The sequence below is a fragment of the Crocodylus siamensis genome, chromosome 12 (genome assembly GCF_052110815.1).
Source record: "Crocodylus siamensis isolate JL-2025a chromosome 12, ASM5211081v1, whole genome shotgun sequence".
In the NCBI taxonomy this organism is placed as follows: Eukaryota; Metazoa; Chordata; order Crocodylia; family Crocodylidae; genus Crocodylus; species Crocodylus siamensis.
In genome coordinates, this window is record NC_143406.1 from 18,947,033 (window position 1) to 18,962,614 (window position 15,582).

General features: G+C 50.4%; 1 protein-coding gene across 1 annotated transcript; it reads right to left on the reverse strand.

Annotated features, from left to right (window-relative positions):
* Nucleotides 1-7,141: 7,141 nt before the first annotated feature.
* Nucleotides 7,142-14,985, reverse strand: UTS2 (urotensin 2). Its single transcript, XM_090024706.1, has 4 exons — nucleotides 14,883-14,985; nucleotides 11,397-11,507; nucleotides 8,036-8,079; nucleotides 7,142-7,356 (listed from the first exon to the last, which is right to left on the reverse strand). The coding sequence occupies exons 1-4, from the start codon at nucleotides 14,983-14,985 to the stop codon at nucleotides 7,240-7,242; spliced, it is 375 nt and encodes a 124-aa protein (XP_089880832.1). The 3' UTR covers nucleotides 7,142-7,239.
* Nucleotides 14,986-15,582: the final 597 nt, after the last annotated feature.

Genomic DNA, 15,582 nt, shown 5'->3' on the forward strand with positions numbered 1-15,582 from the left:
TGCCTGTCCAACCTCCTCTTGAAAACCTCCAGTAATGGAGAGTCCACAGCTTCCCTAGGGCATTCTAGTCTACTGCCCTACCGTTTTATCAGTGAAGAAGTTTTTCCTGATATCCACTCTAAACCTACTTTGCTGCAACTTCAAGCCATAGATCTGTGTCCTGCTTTCTGCAGCAACGTGCTCCCTGTGTCCTGCTCTCTCTCTTTGTTATGACAGCCCTTCAAGTATTAAAACACTGCTACTGTGTCCCCTCTTAAGTGCCTTTTCTGCGAGCTGAACATGCCTAGCTCCTTCAACCTCTCCTTGTATGATTTCCTTTCAAGCCCTTTAGAATTTTTGTTACCTCCCTTTGGACCCTCTATGACTTCTCCATGTCTTCTTTAAAATGTGAAGGCCAAAACTGCACACAATATCGTAGATGAGGCCTAACCAGCGACTAATACTTTCCCTGTCTTGCACTGAATGTTTCTATTGATGCATCCGAAAACTGCGTTTGCCTTTTGTGTGGCTGCATCACACTGCAGACTTGTGTCGATTCTGTGATCCTTCTCAATAGTGCTGTTAGCTAGTCAAATGTCACCCATTCTATATTTGCACTTCTGATTTATTCTTCTCAAGGTGGAGCACCTTGCATTGGTCAGAATTGAAATTCATCCTGTTACATTTCAGTCCAGCTTTCCATTCTGTCAAGATACTTCTGAATTTCTGTCCCATCTTCCATGTTTTCAATCCTTTCTATGATCATACCATCTGCGACCTAGCTCAATAAGCTGTTATGCCAGCATCTGAATAATTAAAAAACATGTTGAACAGCATTAGTCCCAGGACAGACCCCCTGTGGGACTCCACTCCAGACTTCCTGCCATTCTGATAGTAATTACCCTTTGCTTGCAGCTATTGAGCCAGTTGCTTATCCACCTAATAGTAGTTTTGGCTAGCCCACATTTCTCCAGCTTGTTTATAAAAAGGTCAATGAAACTTCTTACAAGGCTTGCTGAAGTCCAGATATATTATATCCACATCATTCCCTTCATCATTCCCTTCAGTTAGGCTCTGGAGCGGTGAGAGAGGCGCGGGTGAAGCCCGCTGCGCCCCCGCTCCCCCGAAGCCCCCCAGACACCCCCTCAGCAGCCGCCGAGCCCCCTGCCGACCCCCAGCACAGCCGGAGGTGAGCGGGCTCGTGGTGGGAAGGGGTTAACTCCTCGCTCCCTGGGAGGAGGCCACTGCCTGGTGCGGGCCGGGTCAAGCCCCTGCCCAGGCCCCTACTTGGCCCAGCCCCCCAGGGAGCCCCGCAACCAGAGCCGGGCGAACAGGCTGTGTAAACAGGTGCTTGAGTTAGCACGGTGTTCGCGTGGGAGAGGGCTCAGGAGGGCACGAGACCCTGCCTGCAACCCCCCAGCCATAGCCAGCCCCAGCTGTAGCCAGCCTACCAGAGGCATGACACGGATGGGCACGCGCCGCACCCCGAGGGTCCCCTCTGGCTCTGCGGCCCCCCCATCGGCCACCTCAGAGACGGCCGCCCAGACGGAGCCCATGGTTCCGGGCTCCACGCAGACGGAGCCCCTGGCTCTCGGCTGCGGGGGCTGCCTGTCCCTTTTTCAGGCTCTGGGGCCCGGGAGCATGGCCACCTCCCCTTGCGGGGTCTGCTCCCTACTGGGGTCTCTGGCGTGCCAGCTGGAGGAGCTCCAGGCTACAGTCCAGAGACTGCGTGCCATCAGGGACTGCGAGCAGGAGATAGACTCCTACTGCCAGGCCCTTCTCCCCCAGGAGCCACAGGGGAGAGCACCATCTCCCTCCACGACTAAGGAGGACTCTGGGACCTCCCGCTCTGCCCAGTCAGGGGCATGGACCAAAGTTGGTCAAGGGCCCGAAGGCCCGCCGCACCAAGGCCCCTCCCTTGCTGGAGCTTAGCAACAGGTTCGCACCTCCTGCAGCCCCGGCAGAGCCTGCTCAGTTGCCGGCTCCCGCAGGCAACCCAGACTCAACCACAGCTACTGGCCCCACTCTCCCCAAGTCAAAGCGAAAGGTGTTTGTTATGGGAGACTCCATCCTGCGGGGCACTGAGGGGGCAATCTGCCGCCCCGACCCCTTAGCCCGGGAAGTCTGCTGCTTCCAGGGGGCCCGCATCCGAGACATTGCGGAGAGGATCCCGCAGCTCCTCCGGCCCACAGACCACTACCCCATGCTCCTTATTCACGTGGGCACCAATGACATGGCTCGGAGCACCCCCAGTCAGGTCATGAGGCGCTACAGGGAGTTGGGAGCGGGGCTTAGGGGTCTGGGAGCTCAGGTGGTGTTTTTGTCGATCCTCCCAGTCTCGGGCTATGGGCTGAGGAGGGAGAGGAGCATCCACGTAGTGAAACAAAGACTGCGGAGCTGGTGTCATCGAGAAGGCTTTGGCTTCCGTGACCACAGCCCGCTCTTTGGCGAGAGAGGCAGCGAGCTGCTGGGAAGACATGGCCTCCACCTCTCTCCCCTGGGGAGGAGGCTCTTCTCAGCCAGGCTGGCTGACCTGCTCCACCGGGCTTTAAACTAAGCCTGCTGGGGGATTGGGGGACTACTGCCACTGCTGGCCCGCTGAGCGACCCTTGCAAAGCCAGCAGACCAAGGCACTTAAGGGAGCCCACCCCTGCCCCAGCCCTGGCACAATCTGTGGGCAAGGCAAGAGCCCCTAAGGGCACACTTGCCTGCCTGTACACTAATGCCAGGAACCTGGGCAACAAGCAGGAGGAGCTTGTCCTTCTGCTCAGTGCAAAGAATTATGACGTCATTGGGATAACGGAGACCTGGTGGGACTCCACCCATGACTGGACCACGGGTATAGAGGGCTATACCCTGTACAGGAGGGATCGTGTTGACAAAAGGGGCGGGGGTGTAGCTCTCTATGTCAAGGAAAGCTACATGTCCCTGCAAGCTGATGTTGGCAACCGGCATGGACAGCTAGAGACCATCTGGGTAAAAATTCGTGGGAAAAACAGCACAGGGGACACAACGGTGGGAGTCTACTACAGACCTCCCACTCAAAGTCCTGAGCTTGACCAGGAGTTCGCCCAGGAACTGACTGAGGCCGCTTGCTCCAGGACCTTGGTTGTCATGGGTGACTTCAATTACCTGGACATCTCCTGGGAATCACTCAGCAAAATCCGAGCAGTCGCAAAGCTTTCTCTCGTGCGTGGATGACCTCTTCCTGACTCAAGAAGTCTATGGGCCAACGAGAGGCAAAGCGCTGCTCGACCTGGTACTGGCTACGGGGGACGACCTAATCGGCGACCTAGTGATCGATGGGAAGCTGGGTGACAGTGACCACGAGCTGATCACCTTCACCATCTGCCGTAAAGCTGGCAAGTTAGTCAGCAACACAGAAGTCCTTGACTTCAGAAAAGCCGACTTTGACAAGCTCTAGAGGCTAGTCGGTCAGGCCCTCGGGGACCATGACCCCAGGGAGATGGGAGTTCAAGAAGAGTGGTTGCTTCTCAAGGAAGCGATCCTCAGTGCACAAGCTAAATCTATTCCAACACGGAGGAAAGGCAGCAAGAAGGCACAGCAGCCCTCCTGGCTCTCTAGGGACCTAGCGGACCTCCTACGGCTAAAAAGGAAAGCCTACAAAGGATGGAGGACGGGATTCACCTCCAAGGAGAATTATTCTGCACTGGTCCGGTCCTGCAGGGAGCAAACCAGGAAAGCCAAGGCTGCAACTGAACTCCAACTAGCTTCAGGCATCAAGGACAACAAAAAGTCCTTTTTCAGATATGTGGGGAGCCGGAGGAAAAGCAAGGGCAATGTTGGACCCCTGCTAAACCAGATGGGGCAACTGACAACTGACACCCAGGAAAAAGCCAACCTATTAAATAGGTACTTTGCGTCAGTCTTTCATCAGTCCCATGGGGCGCCCATGCCTGCTATGGGACAGGGAGATCCGGGTGATGGGGATCCCCTACCCTCCATAAATGCTGACCTCATGAAGGAACACCTTGAGAAGCTGGATACCTTCAAGTCAGCCGGCCCTGACAATCTGCACCCCAGGGTACTCAAGGAGCTGGCGAGCGTCATAGCCCAGCCCCTGGCACGGATCTTTGAAAACTTCTGGCGCTCTGGTGTAGTGCCCGAAGACTGGAAGAAAGCCAATGTGGTGCCGATCTTCAAGAAAGGGAGGAGAGTGGATCCGGCTCACTACAGGCCCATTAGCCTGATTTCTATCCTGGGGAAGATCTTAGAAAAGTTTAGGAAGGAGGCCATCCTTGATGGACTGGCCCAGGCTAACATCCTAAGGGATAGCCAGCACAGGTTTGTTGCAGGTAGGTCTTGTTTGACCAATCTCATTTCCTTCTATGACCAGGTGACCTATCGCCTGGACAGGAGAGAAGAGATTGATGTCATATATCTTGACTTCAAAAAAGCCTTTGATCTGGTATCCCACGATCACCTCTTGGCCACACTGGCCAGTTGTGGCCTTGGCTCCACCATGATCCGCTGGCTGGGAAACTGGCTCCGTGGTCGGACTCAGAGGGTTGTAATCGATGGCAGTCACTCATCATGGTGCCCTGTGACCAGTGGGGTCCCTCAAGGCTCTGTCCTGGGACCCATCCTGTTCAACATCTTCATTAATGATGTGGACATTGGAGTCAGGAGTGGACTGGCCAAGTTCGCCGATGACACCAAACTTTGGGGCAAAGCATCCACGCCAGAAGATAGGCAGGTGATCCAGGCTGACCTGGACAAGCTCAGCAAATGGGCAGACGAGAACCTGATGGTGTTTAACACCGATAAATGCAAGGTTCTCCACCTTGGGAGGAAAAACCTGCAGCATCCTTATAGGCTCGGCAGTGCTACGTTGGATAGCACTACAAAAGAAAGAGACTTGGGGGTCATCATTGACCACAAGATGAACATGAGCCTGCAATGCGATGCTGCGGCTAGTAAAGCGACCAAAACGCTTGCTTGCATCCATAGATGCTTCTTGAGCAAATCCCGAGACGTCATTCTCCCCTTGTACTCGGCCTTGGTGAGGCCGCAGCTGGAGTACTGCATCCAGTTTTGGGCTCCACAATTCAAAAAGGATGTGGAGAAGCTTGAGAGAGTCCAGAGGACAGCCACGCGCATGATCAGAGGTCAGGAAAACAGATCTTACGATGATAGGCTGAGAGCCATGGGACTCTTTAGCCTGGAAAAGCGTAGGCTCAGGGGTGATCTGAAGTTTATCAGGGGTGACCACCAGGATCTGGGGGAACGTTTGTTCACCAGAGCGCCCCAAGGGATGACGAGGTCGAACGGTCACAAACTCCTGCAAGACCGTTTCAGGCTGGATGTAAGGAAGAATTTCTTTACTGTCCGAGCCCCCAAGGTCTGGAACAGTCTGCCAGCGGAGGTGGTTCAAGCACCTACATTGAACACCTTCAAGAGTAAATTGGATGCTTATCTTGCTGGGATCCTATGACCCCAGCTGACTTCCTGCCCTTTGGGCAGGGGGCTGGACTCGATGATCTCCCGAGGCCCCTTCCAGCCCTAATGTCTATGAAATCCAACCAAGTTGTTAACTTCGTCAAAGAAGGAGATCATATTTGCAACGATCTGTTCTTAGTAAATCTTTGCTGGGTGCTTGTGGTCAGCCTTTCCTCCTCCAGATGCTTGCAAATGGACTTCCCTAGGATATGCTCCAGTAAATTCCTGGGTATTGGGTTGATGCTAATTGGTCAATAGTTCTCCAGGTCCTCCTTTTTGACTTTTTTAAAGAGAAGCACTACCTTGGCCCTTTTCCAGTCTTCTGGTACCTTACCTGTCTTCCATGACTTCACAGTTATTATTGCCAAGAGCTCCAAGATCTCTTCTGTCAGTTCCTTTAGTACCCTGGGATGTCTTGAATTCATTTGGACCCTTCAACAGCTCTCTAATTGTCTCTGTTGTTATCTCATCCTTCAGCTTGTCCCTGTCCTTTATTAGGTGTCTGACTGTAGCTTAAATTTTTTTGTGAAGACTGAGGCAAAATAGCTGTTGAGTAGTTTCAGTTTCTTTGCATTTTCTGTAAAGTGTTCCCCCAAGCTGTTATAACAGTGGGCCCACAGCTTCTTTGGTAGCTGGATTGTGACTCCAGCCAGGAAGACTCCGGTTTTGGGCAGCGTGCACTGGCACCATGTGCACCAACTTGCTTTTTTTGGCATGGGTTTTTTTGACCCTGGGATCTCCCAGGGTGAAACTCTCCTATCTCCCTACCCCCAGTGCTGCAAAGTAGCAGCATGGAGAATGCCTGCATATGCAGTGTGTGGTGACGCAGATGAGTCTGTGCTCATCTGGATGCAGCCAAGGGACGAGTGAATCCTCTTCCCTTGAACTTGACCATCTACCCATCATTGAATAATCCAAAGCCTTCATGCTGACACCATCTCAGACATATGTACGATGGTTCCAGCCTAGGCCCTTGCCTTCCGTGGGGAGGATCGATGAGAACACAGCTTGCGCGCCACAGCTCTAATCTGCTCAGTGACATTCCTGGTGGTATTGTTGGTGCCTACATGGATAATCAGGAAAGGGTAGTGGTCTGAGGGATGAATGTTTGGTAGTCTTCCTCTGCAGATATAAGCACCACACTCATGTTTAGCTAGAAACGGCCCAGGGAGCCCAGGCCCTCTGGGCACATGCTTAGGAGAGTGAAAGCAGAAGGGTGTGGGAAGGGAAGTTGTCACCTGCTGGGCATAACTGCTGTGCTTGGTAATGTGCATTACAGCAGGGTCACATGCCCCCTACCCCTTCCCTCATGATTCCTCCTGCACCCTGGCAAAATGAACAATCTCCTGTGGGTTAATTTACACCATCACCCTCTCTCTTGGCTGGCATTAGTTTGTCACAATGAACATTCATGGAAACACCTTGCATAGGGCTGTGCAGTGTAGTGCTGATTCACTCATCCTGCTGCTGAGAAGGTTTAAGGGAGGCATCCTGTGGGGCTTCTGATTTCCCAGGCTGAGCCCTCTGTATGTTTGTTTCTCCCTGTTACCAAGTACAGGGTGAGAGGGCCAGAGCTGGAATCACCACAAGAAAGTAACTCATTGCTCGCAAAATATTTGCAAAACATAGAAGATTTATTCATTTCCAAACAGCACAGAATGTGGAGTTAAGAGTCAGCTTCATTTTTTTTTATTGTTCTCCTTTTAAGTCAAGTAAATCTATGTACACATTTCCAGGATAGTTGTTAACATCTGTATAAATAAAGCAGCTGGGCTCAGAGAGGTTACACGCAGGTGTAGGTTACACACAGTATTTCCAGAAGCACTCAGAGAGGTTTCCACGTTTCTTGTACTGTTTTCTCTCCTTGGCCAGCAGGCGACTCAGCAGAGCAAGTCGCGGATGACTTCCATAGAGGGCCTAAGATCAAACAGCCCAAGGCAAATTTAGTGACTGGGGAAGACTTGGCCTAAATCCTAGGAAAAAGTCCTTTCAGTGAAATACTTTGCTGTCTCTTACTGGGCTGTGTAACCCTATATTGTGCTTAGCTCAGAGGGAGGGAAACATAGCTCAGCTGTGAGGATTAACTGCTCTTTCTGCATCACTCTTTTATATAGGAGCAAGGTGTGGTAATTGTTCGTGATAGTTTTTGCATTACCTGTTGTCTTGGGGTTGGGTAACTTGAACTGCAGTGGCAAAGAAGTGTCATGTGGACACACCAGGTCCTGAGTGGGCCTTCATGTTCACATGGGCATGAGTTGACCAGGACTCCTAATGTCAGACCTGCTTATTTAAGAAGGCAGTTTTCCAGTGGAGGGCTGAAATGCTAAAATAATGAGGAAATGGTTTTGCCTTTCCCCAGTTCTGGGTTCCTTTGTCTTAAAAACTATTTTTAAATTAAGATTTTTTCCTGTCAGTATCTTGCTGAATTCCTCCCTTGCTGCTGCTTGTATACAATACTTCCTACACCTGCATGTGGAGTTGTCCTACATGGACTAAGCCATGTTTAAGGTCAGTGGATCTTTAAAAGCTTTCTCATTATGCACTTCCCTTTAGCCTAACCCTGGGCACCTTTCTCTGACAATAGCTGGTCAGTTACCTCTTTCATGCTTTCCTGTGGGCTGTAGCTGTTAAAGCTGAGACCTGAAAAATAAAATTCAATGAATTGCTTCTTTGCTTTGGAAATGGAGTTTGTACCTGCCCCCCTACCCACCCTCACACACTTGCTCTTTGCTGCAACAATGTAGTTCAGCAGAGCAGTGCAATATCAAGGCTTTGAGGAGCAGCTAACAGCTGTTCCCACCGACACAAGGCAGGTCTGTGCGGTGGCATGCCATTCCAATGCATCAAATTCTGGAGTGGCATTTTTGTACTATGTCTGACTTCCAAGGGCCCCTCCTCACAGCCCTTGTACTTAGCAATATCCACAGCTGTAAATTTCTATGCCTGAAAACACTGTTGCTTTTTCAGATCATGTGAGAGCTGTCTGTCAGGTGCAGTGACCATCCCCAGACTCAGTCCTGGTTTTACCTAGAAAAACCCCTTTCCCAGCAGAGACTGCAGCAGTTTAAGAGAAGTTTTTCAGGGGCCACCAACTCAGACTTGCCCACTGAGAGAGTAGAGGGTTCCCTTGCCCCCATTGTCTTGTTCTTGGTCAGGGGTTGGCAACCCCCAGCATGAGGGCTGAGCATGGCATGCGAGGCCATTTTCCTTGGCACACATGGGGGCTCGGAGGCAGCAGCTGTTTGCAGCCTCCTGGCTGCAGCCAGCCCCAGCTCTAGGCAGGTGCTTCCAGCCAGGAGGCTGGGCTGCTCCTAGCTGGTGGCTGGGAGGCTGCAAGGTCTGCTGCAAGCAGCTCGGGCATCATGGCTGGCAGCGGCTACCCCAGAGCCTGAGCTGGCTGCAACCCAGAGGCTATAAACAGTAGGGCTGTGCAAAGCTTCGGATCATGATTCAGATTTGGAGATGATTCGGAGCCAAATCTATGAATCCGAATTGAATCGTGGGAAGCTTTAGGCTTTCTGAATCAATTCGGAAAAGATTCAGCGATTCAGCTGTAGGGTACAATGGGGAATCAATGAAAAATCTATAACTTTGTTGTCTTTTGTTTGATTTGGATGAAACATGCAGGGATGGTAGCCTCTGCTGAGGGCATGATGTATGCCAAGTTTCAAGGAGATAAGAGCAGGGGCTTGGGGGAAACTGCACCCCAAATTCTTGAAAGCAAAACTCATGTCACATGTATGTGTTACACCACAGGGAGGGGCAAAACTGCAGGGATGGTAGCACCTGGTGAGGCCATAAAGCCTGCCAAGTTTCAAGGAAATAGGTGGAGGGCTTTGGGGGAAAATGCACCTCAAGCTGCGGACAAGTCAAACTTACGACATGAATGACTCTGTGTGTGTTAAGGCACAGCAGGATGAAAGCTGCAGGCTTGCTAGCCCCTGCTATGGCCATGAAGCCTGCCAGCTGTCAAGGAGATAGGTGTAGGGGTTCTGGGGCCCTGCACCTCTAGCTGCTGACAGGCAAAACTCGTGACATGGGTGCTTGTGCAACTGTGTCTGTCTTGGGGCATGGGGGAGGGGGGGGGAAACTACTGCAGGCCTGGCTGCTAAGCTACTGTGTTACTAATCAATCATGATTCATTCAGGGCTCAATACACAGTAGCTAGCTACTGGAAGCTACTAGATAACAAGTTAATGAGCAAGGATTAACACCTACTAAACCACACACTAAGGAGAGGAAATAATCAACCAAGACAGAGATAGTCAGTTGCACAAGCACCCATGTCACAAGTTTTGTCTGTCAGCAGCTAGGGGTGCAGGGCCCCAGAACCCCCCTGCAATGATGTCCTTAACAGCTGGCAGGCTCTGTGGCTGCAGCAGGGGCTAGCAGGCCTGCAGCTTTCACCCTGCTGCACCTTAACACACACAGTGTCACCCATGTCATGAGTTTTGCTAGTCCACAGCTTGAGGTACAGTTTCCCTCAAACCCCTGTACCTATCTGCTTGAAACTTGGCTGGCTTTGTGGCCTCACCAGGGGCCACCACCTTTGCAGTTTTCACCCCACTGTGGCATAACATGTACACGTGACATGAGTTGTGCTTTCAAGAATTTGGGGTGCTGTTTCCCCCAAACTCCTGCACCTATATCCTTGAAACTTAGCAGGCTTTGTGCTCTTAGTAGAGGCTACCACCCCTGCAAGTTTCATCCATATCAGACAGAAGACAACAAAGTTATAGATATTTCATTGATTCCCCATTATACCCTATGGCCAAATCTCCAAATCAGCTCCAAAGCTTCGGCCAAATCAACCGCTCTGGAGGATCCAGGGGAGGGCAGCAGGGCTGGCAGTACAGCGTGTGAGACCCAGAGCAGCAGTGCATAGAGGGACTGCACAGGGAAGCTGCCTGTGGTTGCAAGCTCTACACTGCCCAAGTCACGCTTCCCCTGTGTGCAGGGGAGCAGTGTGGGCAGCACATGGGGTTGTGCCCCTCATTGCTGCCCCTGCTTGCAGGGGAAGTGTGGCCAGGGCAGCGGGGAGTTTGGAGTGGCAGGCAGTGTTCTGCGCTCCCCACTGTGCCCTGCTGTGCCCAGTTCTACATGCTGCTCTACAGAAGCAGTGGTGAGGGCAGGACAGTGGGGAGCATCGCAGGTATCTACTGCCTCCCTGGAGCCCAGGGCCGGGGCTGGGAGGCAGCTGGGGTGGGGGCCGGGGTGGGAAGGCAGCAGCTGTTTTGAGCCTCCTGGCTGTAGCTGGCTTAGGTTCTGGGTAGCTGCTGATGGCCACAGAGCCAGAGGTGGGGGGCAAGGGGCAGCAGGGCTGGGGGGTAGGGCCTTTGGGTGGGGACAGGTGGCACAAGCAGGGCTGGGGGGAAGGGGCTTTAGGTGGGGGGCAAGGGGCACAAGTAGGGCTGGGGGGCAGGGGATTTGGGTGGGGGCAAGGGGCAGCAGGGCTAGGAGGCCGGGGCTTTGGGTGGGGGGTAAGGGGCACAAGCAAGGTATCCTGCCATGTACCCCCTGCCCTCGTTTTGTTTTTCTGGCATGTTGGCACTCTAGCACCTTCCAAGTTAGGCATTGTGGGGTTTTTTGGCACTCTGGCCAAAAAACATTGTCTACCCCTGTTCTAGGTAGTCAGTGAATCCTCCCTGAGTTGAAATGTCCCTGCCTGGGGAGGTTTGAGTGGTCCACAGACAGTGATCATTGGTGGCACCATGCTCTGGAAAGATTATTTCTCTCTGCTGTGAGTGGGGGGTATTCAAAGGGGCTGGGGACCTTTTGCTGGGATTGGCAGCTGACCTTGATACCAGAGCACTTCGAAGCTTTGCTCAGCAAAATGTAGCCAATCCCTGATGACTGCTAACAGGTTTCTCCCAGAGGCCCCTGTCTGCAGCCTGCATACTGTGGGCATTCCTGAGCGCCTGGGGTGTGTCCATGTAAATAGGGCAGGTCAGTCCTACCTGTTTTGCTATCCTCGTTCTGTGCATCCAGGAGCCCCTGCAGGGTCTGCAGCAGGGACGCTCTCCCCAAGGCATCTAGTCGCTCCAGGGTTAATTTTGAATTATCATCCTCTGCTTTTGAAAAAGAGACATGAAAGGAAGCAGTCAGAGCCCAGGTGTGTCATCCCTGCTTTGTTATGGGTCATGTGCCACTGACTAGCCGGTTAACTGGTTGGCTACCATGGGTTCTTATATCTGCTGAATTACATCGTCTCCATATCAGCCAGCTAAATGATTGTATGTACTATGCATATGTGTCAGACTTACCTACAAATGCCTGCCATATTTGAATGAAATGTTAAACATTTCTCTTTCAATCAGAAAAATAAATTGTGGAGATGTGGGGAGAGGTGGCAAGTTGGCTCAGAAAGTGACTATAGAATATGAAAGTTCTAGTTTGTAGGTTTCTAGACTGAATCCATCAATGTTCATTAGCAACCAAATGTACTTTCCATTAGTTTTCTTTGTGGTAGCCTATGTAAAATGAATTAACTTCAGTTTATCCTAGAAGATGTATTCCCTGCATCCATTTTTTTAACTACTTATTTTGTCCCATCCTCACAATATTAAGACAGAAGTTCAGGTCCAAGACTGGTTAACCTGGTCCATTTTATGAATGTTAAATACAATAAAATCTTGCAAAGATAAGAAATTATACCTATAATTACACTTCATGGTGCATTTTCCTTATAGCTGTCATTCTCAGTATGTACTGTGACAGATGTCACTAATCTTCCTGAAATAATAGGTCACTGGGATCAGATGGGATTGATTTTTATTTACACAGAGAATTAAAACAATTGGGTTCATCTCTCCAGGCAAGTTGCCAGGAAGAAGCCTTGCTGCAAATGACATGCTTTATGAGCTAATCATATCTTGTCAAGATGGGCAGCAAATTACATCTTTGCAAACAATAGTAGAAATTCAGAAGAGTGGGAAATGAATCTGGGTTGATTAGTAAAATCTGATGGGCTAGGGCAGGGATTTTCAACCTTTTTGGGTCAGTGTACACCCAGCAGCTGGATGTGGAGCAGTGTACCCCCAGCGGCTGGATGCTGGAGGGGGAAAGGGGGGGCGCATGCGACCTGCCCCTGCCCCCCCATATCTGGCCTGGTGAGCAGCGCCTGTGTGGGATGGCGCATGGTGGCACTCCTTCCCTAGAGCAGCATTTCTCAACTTGTAGGTCACAACTCAAGTGGGTCACAAGAATATATGAGAGGGTCATGAACAAACTTTAAACATGAATCAACAAGCTTTAAAAATGGATTATCCTTTAAAAGAATAAAGCATGGAAACTATGGCTTCTCCCTTGCAGGCTGTTAGATTTCCAGCCTGCAAAGGGCTGCTTGGGGCCCCCTGTGTCCCACATGCCCACCTCCTGTCCTACATACTGGGGGGCTGGGAGCAGGGGGCAATGGGGTTGGGAGTGAGAAGCACTGGGCTGAGACTGGCCATCGATGTTTACAGATGGGTCCAGGTACAAAAAAACTTGAGAACCACTGGGGTAGAGGAGAGTGATCCTGAAACCAATCCTGAAGCTCTTGAAAGGGTACCAGAAGCAAACTACAGGCAACTGGAAGACTTCCCACCTCATTCCCATTGGCTGTTGGAAAACTTTGTTTATGAAGTTTTAAAGGAAATTCCTTGACAGAACTGAAGGCTGTTTTTTTTCTCATTAATTATATGAAGGGATAGTTGCAGATGACATTGGAAAGTTTAAGAAATTAATCTGTACATAAGGCAGGATTTTACCTCCTTGTGTTGTATGAGGAGACATAACATATTTATTCCTCACCTCCTTATAGCAGTACTGGCAGATAATGTTGGTTTGAGAAGTGTACCGGACTCCCCCAGCATCCCGGCATGCCCTCTGGGTTGGGCAGGGATCTCTGCTCCACAGCAAAACTAGCTTTTCCCCTCTGCTCCCTGGCTGGAGCTCAGTATAGACTGCAGGCACAGCAGGGTCTGCCTGTCTTTCCCCTGCCCTACCCCCACCCCCTCGCTGCTCAAGCAGGGATCCTCCACTCCCTCCCATCTCCCACAACACGGACCCCAGCATCACGGACCCTAGGCATGTGGTATGCTAGCTAATGCTGAGAAGTGTCTCTAAGAAGAGTTTGATCTAATGGAGAGAGACTGTTATTTTGCATTGATAAACACTGTTATCAGCCTGTGCTGGCTTGCTTGCCTGTCAGTTTGCTGCAGAGAGGGAGATTGAAAAGTTCCATATCATCAACAGGTGCATGCACTGCAGACTTCCACCTTGCCTTAGTGCTAGCAGGGGGCTGGTAACACTCCTGCTCCTTGAGTAGCCAAGGGCGAAAAGCCTTGGATGGTACAGGCAGACCTACCTAATCAGAAGTCCTGCCAGGGCCTGGCCACGCCCCCCCCCTCAGTTCAGCCCTATGGAAGGGAAGGGAGGGCTGCTCTACCCCCCCACCCCCAGCTTCTAGCCTGAGCCACTGCAGGCATGTGTCTGAATTTCCTCAGTCCAGAGAGAATGTCTGTCTCATTGCAAACTGGTTTAGCCTAGCCAGGTTAGACTAACCTGCAAAGATGGAATCAATTCAGGCTCAGACTTTTTGAATGTTTGTCTCTAGCCCAGAAGAACAGCAGCATTTAAGATCCAGAATAGGTTATTGTGGTCCCCTCTGCCTAGGCAGTTCTGTGAGATCACTTAGGTGCTGTTCTGTAGCACTCCCTGTTCTGTGATTCCTGAGCCCCAGGAAATTGCTCAGCCAGTACTGCTCTGCCTCTGACTGCGGTAATGTCTCTCTTCTAGTTCTGGACCCCCATCCCCTTGTCCTGAAGCCTCTGTGTCCTGACCAGTGGTATCCCTGCTCTCCTGAGTCTTGGATTTCCAAGCAGCAGTGCTTTCCCTAACTAAGCTAAAAAGGGTCCACAGTGCTTGCAAACACCCAGGAGGCAATAAATGTGAGATTACCAGACCCATTCTCATTACTGTCTTAAGCCAGATTTTTGTACCCTCCTGATTATTGTTTCTGTGAGTGATGTCTGTGGCAACTAGATTTCTAGATAATTTAACTTTAAAAGTAACTGTAACAAGCAGCAATCTTTAAAGTGCAGCCAGAGAGCTGCTCATTCTGGCAGGAAACTTCCAATAGAGAATCCCAAATCTCCTCAGTGTTTTTGAGACAGAAGCTGTATGTGCCAGCTCACGTTCAGCATGGCAAAGTACAGACAGCTTGTGCTCCAGGCCTGAAGGCTGTAGCAAAGAGTGGTTCATGCACCCAGTGTCTCAATTCCATGAGGACACATACCCAGTATTGGTTCCCATTGTGCCTATGGCATCATGAAGAAATCTGTACTGCTTTTCACAGTTGAGGAGCCCAGATACAAAGAGCCCCTTCTGAGTGAGAAAAAAAAATCTGTCTGGTCCTCTGTCCCTTACTAGAATACTGACCACAAAAAACAAAAGGAACTTACCCGAGAGCTGATAGGACATCTCACTGAAGTCCCTGATGGGAAGAGATGAGAGAGGACAGGACAGGCTGATGATAATGAGCCAGCAGAATACCAGCCTGTGCATTGTTGCTGTTTTAAGTAGTTAGTCTTTGTCGACCCCTATAGTACAGAACTCTTGTCTGACTGGTGCAGTTTCACCTATTATATAGCTGCTCATGACCTCATAAATATCATCATTCCCCCAAACCAAAAAAAACCCATCCAATTAATTTATTGCCTGTGATCCTGAATGGAAACCTCTTTGCATTGATGTAATTTTTCAAGGTAACAGTTCATAGACAATAAATTTACTGTTGTGTTGCAAGGTGTACAAAGTGGATATTATATCAAACCCAGCACAGTCAAGTTTATAAATCTGGCATTCAAAAAAAAAGTAACGTCCAGTTATAAATCACAAGCTAACGAGAGGGTCAGACATTGGTTTGAAATGACCAGGGCAATGAGACAGCTGATTTATGAGCCTTTGCAGGCTTGACGCAGCACATCTGATATGAACTGTGCTTCTTTTTTTCTGTTGTGAAGTGGATGGATGAGTTGTCATGTTATATTTGGGGTTCTTGTGCCAGAAGAATGAGAATAGGGGGGATTGAAACTTCTACTCACTTTGTTTGCAAAGAAAAGTTGAGTTGTGTTTAAGATGTTTTTCTTAATATTTTTCCTG